The sequence below is a fragment of the Portunus trituberculatus genome, chromosome 17 (assembly GCF_017591435.1).
Source record: "Portunus trituberculatus isolate SZX2019 chromosome 17, ASM1759143v1, whole genome shotgun sequence".
NCBI classification, from domain to species: Eukaryota; Metazoa; Arthropoda; class Malacostraca; order Decapoda; family Portunidae; genus Portunus; species Portunus trituberculatus.
Window position 1 is genome coordinate 9,561,167 of NC_059271.1, and position 5,000 is coordinate 9,566,166.

A 5,000-nucleotide genomic window follows, 5' to 3' on the forward strand; every position below is an offset into this window, starting at 1 on the left:
ATAGCAAAAAAAATGAAATGCACAATCTCCAGTGTTCCCCTTTAAAATGAAAATAGAAAAAAAATCTCTCACTTCTGGCCATTTTCTATGAGTCACGTATTCCACAATCCGGCATGCATTATTTTAGTCCACCGACAGAATCATACAACATTTGATTTCTGTGTGTATAAATTCCCACTCTCTCCTCTTTTTTTGTGTGTTTCCTCTTATTTATTGAAAACGTGGACGCGTGTATGTAATCTGCGTATATGGAGAGTATAGCTTGTATGATTTTTTTTATATGTATCTATTTTTTGTGTATCTATATTGAGGTGGGATGAAATGCAGGATATAAACCTATTTGTTACACTTACACGCGCGCCATTCCCTGCACAATCCCTGCGTTTGCACAAAATGTAATAGATTCATTTGTAAATGTACCACCGTACTCACTCAAACACACACACACAGACACACACACACACACACACACACACACACACACACACACACACACACACACACACACACACACACACACACCCGGTAGCTCAGTGGTGAGAGCGCTGGCTTCACAAGCCAGAGCACCGGGGTTCGATTCCCCGGCCGTGTGGAGATATTTGGGTGTGTCTCCTTTCACGTGTAGCCCCTGTTCACCTAGCAGTGAGTAGGTAGGGATGTAAATCGAAGAGTTGTGACCTTGTTGTCCCGGTGTGTGGTGTGTGCCTGGTCTCACGGCTATCCGAAGATCGGAAATAATGAGCTCTGAGCTCGTTCCGAAGGGTAACGTCTGGCTGTCTCGTCAGAGACTGCAGCATATCAAACAGTGAAACACACACACACCCAGACACACGCGCGCGCACAGGAATTTGGCAATGTTGAGTGATTAGTTTCCATGGAAGTGTGCGTCTAATTGTGTGTGTGTGTGTGTGTGTGTGTGTGTGTGTGTGTGTGTGTGAAGAGAGGTAAAGATATATGACTTTTTTTCCTCTTTTATTTTGTAAAAGATATTTCTTCTTTTGTTTCTACAGAAAGCTTACTGCAGAAAGATTGAAAAGGATAATATTTTGTTTAGATTTTTTCTTTACCTGTACTGTAAATACCAGAGAGAGAGAGAGAGAGAGAGAGAGAGAGAGAGAGAGAGAGAGAGAGAGAGAGAGAGAGAGAGAGAGAGAGAGAGAGAGAGGAGGAGAGAAAGAGAGGGACCATACACGTTCGTAACTGTTCTCTTTCTTCCCTCCCCTCTCAATCTCCCTCTCCTGTCCCCGAAAAGCCTCCGTGTCCGCAGTCTTCCCAATGTTGTTGTAACTCTTTTGGCATTGCTATTAGTTCTCTCTCTCTCTCTCTCTCTCTCTCTCTCTCTCTCTCTCTCTCTGCATTTTTTTTTTTCCTACCTTCCGTGAATTATCCTTTGATCAAATTCGATTGTGTTCGGATCCATGAATATTTGGATGAAGCAGCTTCGTGTGTTGGTTTGTTCTCGCTTAGTTTCTTCCGGTTGGTTTCGTTGCTGGCTCGTTTGGTGTTGTTGGAGATTCGTGCGACTCCACTTGCTTAACGAAGGAAGTAGGGCAAAGGAGGAGAGGAGGAAAATAGAGAGTATTGTTGTGCCAAGCTTATCTTAGCTTGGCGTAGGAGTGAGTCCCTCTGAAGCAGCGTCGCGCTCTATTGTGTATCTTTCACTTTCATTGTCTAGCGTTGTCTTCTGTAGAGTTGTAAGGGTCTCTTTGTTTTCCCATTATATAACACTAGTGGTGGCGGCAACCATTAAAGTATTCTTCCTAGAGGTATTGACGCGTCTGTTTTGCCAGTTTGTTCTCTCTCTCTCTCTCTCTCTCTCTCTCTCTCTCTCTCTCTCTCTCTCTCTCTCTCTCTCTCTCTCTCTCTCTCTCTCTCTCTCTCTCTCTCTCTCTCTCTCTCTCTCTCTCTCTCTCTCTCTCTCTCTCTCTCTCTCTCTCTCTCTATATATATATATATATATATATATATATATATATATATATATATATATATATATATATATATATATATATATATATATATATATATATATATACACACATTTACTGGTATTTTTCACTTACCTACTGATTACAATATGTGCCTACCTTCCTGATTTAAGTTCTCTACCTAACAGATGGAGATGACCGGCAACGTGACTGTAAGCATGTTGAGACTACAGGTGGAGAGACGCCACCACCGCAGCCAGCTGGTGTGCCGCGCCCAGCACCCCACGCTGCCCCGGGAGACCAAGGAAGACATCTTTGTTCTCGACGTCTCCTGTGAGTACTGAATGAAAAGACGGATAGAGAAAGGGCGAGTAGATTTCATCCTATTTTCAACATCAATATTTAGCTGTGGGTAGAAACGAAGACAAACGTCACTAAATACAGTTCCACGGAAAGAAAAAAAAAAAGGTATTCCAATATTTCTTGGAATACAGTTTAGTTCTCATGAGTCTTTATATTCTGGTGGATAGTGTACGTACCTACGCTAGTGGCTCCCAAACTTTTAACAAGAAGCCCCCCCTTTCGGCTTTCGCAAAGTTTTTACGCTGCACTTTACATATTCCATCTACATATACTTGACATTTTGTGTTTTAGATATTAGCAGTGTTACTGATCGGTTAGTGTTTTCTTCACACACTTTTCACTTCATTACAATATTACAGGTAAATATATGAAAACGGTGAAAACAAAGTGAACTCATATTAAGTTATTCAGCCTTTGTTCCCCATTATACATTTAGTAAACTTAGGCATTCTAACCTTGCCTCCTCTTCTACCCCGTAATTTAGGAAGCAATGATGCAAGGGAAGGAAGTTTATAAAAGGTAGAGGATAGCTGGAGGGACACAGAAGTTAGGGCGTGAGTGGAGAGTGCGTGGGGAGAAGGTAGATGAGGAGGAGGAGGCAGAAGTTTTGGAGCAGGGGCGTGGAAAACTTGTAGAAAGCGATGAGTAGGTAAAATTTGCTATATGAAAGGAAGATGGAGAGGAGATGAAGAGAAAAAAGAGTTAGAAGTTAGTGTACCAAAGGGAGGAGTGTGTACAAGAAGGAGTGGATAGTGAAGGAGTGGAAAAAAATGTGTCTCGTTAGTTTTTATAGTACTTTGAGGAGAAGGTGGAGGAGTAACAAGGAAAAAGAAAAAAAGAATCATGAAAAAAAATAACGAGGAAGCAGAAAAAGGGAGGAAATATCAATACGCATGAAATAAGTTGAAATCGAGTGATATTTAAAGTACCTATAGAATTTAAGGTGAAAAGAAGGAGAGAAAAGAAAAAAAGAGAGGAAAAAACGAAAGGAGCGGAAAGGAATGTCATCTGATTTCGCTTATCATTCCTATCTTCTTCCTCTTCTTACTTTCATTTTTACCTCTCTCTCTCTCTCTCTCTCTCTCTCTCTCTCTCTCTCTCTCTCTCTCTCTCTCTCTCTCTCTCTCTCCCTGCCGCGTGTAATATGAAGGGCTTCTCAATTTCACCTTGCCGTCAAAATTCTGCCACGCTCCCGTTCACAGCGCGACACTTTTTACTCCCCCAAGCAATTCGCGCCTCTCAGTGCGGTGCGGAAAAATCCCTCGAGCATCCTCAGAAGTTTCATTTTTTATTACAAGATTGTTTTCTGTCGCATTCTTCCTGTTGATACCGAATGTTCCCCTTTGAGCTGATTTTTTTTCCCTTTTTTTACGTTTCCTTTATTTTTCCTTTCTCTCCTTCTCCCTCCCTCCATTCTTCCTCTGTCTCTCATTCCCGGACTTATAATACTGGGATATTTCAGTGTAGTACATTTTAGTATTATAACCTTTAATGGATTTGTGTGGTACTATTGATTTGTTTACTATCTTGTATGAGCATTTTAGTATTTTTGTATTTTCTCTTAAAATTTCATCATTCTTCTCGTCTGCCTATCTCTTTGCTGAAGGAAGCGTGTCTATTCATATCTTCTCAACTTTTCTTCTCATGTTTGATAATTTTGTATATATATCTCTCCTTACAAGGTTATGTTTTTACATTAGTTTCCCTTTTACTAAAAATCCATAAAGTTATATCGTCTATTTCTACACGTCTGCCCTTGCAGTTTCAATGGCTATATATATATATATATATATATATATATATATATATATATATATATATATATATATATATATATATATATATATATATATATATATATATATATATATCCATCTATTTGCCATCTGTTTGTCTAATTTTGTCCTTCTAAGTACAACTATATATCCATCAATCTGTTTATTATCTTCATTTGTCAGATGCGTATATAATTATGTTCTCACGAACTGATCTGTCATATATATATATATATATATATATATATATATATATATATATATATATATATATATATATATATATATATATATATATATATATATATATATATATATATATATCCATCTATTTGCCATCTGTTTGTCTAATTTTGTCCTTCTAAGTACAACTATATATCCATCAATCTGTTTATTATCTTCATTTGTCAGATGCGTATATAATTATGTTCTCACGAACTGATCTGTCATATATATATATATATATATATATATATATATATATATATATATATATATATATATATATATATATATATATATATATATATATATATATATATATATATATATATATATATATATATATATATATATATATATATATATATATATATATATATATATATATATATATATATATATATATATATATATATATATATATATATATATATATATATATATATATATATATATATATATATATATATATATATATATATATATATATATATATATATATATATATATATATATATATATATATATATATATATATATATATATATATATATATATATATATATATATATATATATATATATATATATATATATATATATATATATATATATATATATATATATATATATATATATATATATATATATATATATATATATATATATATATATATATATATATATATATATATATATATATATATATATTA

General features: G+C 34.8%; 1 protein-coding gene across 3 annotated transcripts in view; it reads left to right on the forward strand.

Annotated features, from left to right (window-relative positions):
- LOC123505018 (hemicentin-1-like) overlaps positions 1 to 5,000 on the forward strand; it is a 579,315-nt gene that overhangs the window by 456,287 nt on the left and 118,028 nt on the right. For all 3 annotated transcript variants that reach the window (XM_045256028.1, XM_045256029.1, XM_045256030.1), the window contains one exon: positions 2,117 to 2,261. In XM_045256028.1, the coding sequence (XP_045111963.1) occupies positions 2,117 to 2,261 (145 nt within the window). The remainder of the gene's footprint in view (positions 1 to 2,116; positions 2,262 to 5,000) is intronic.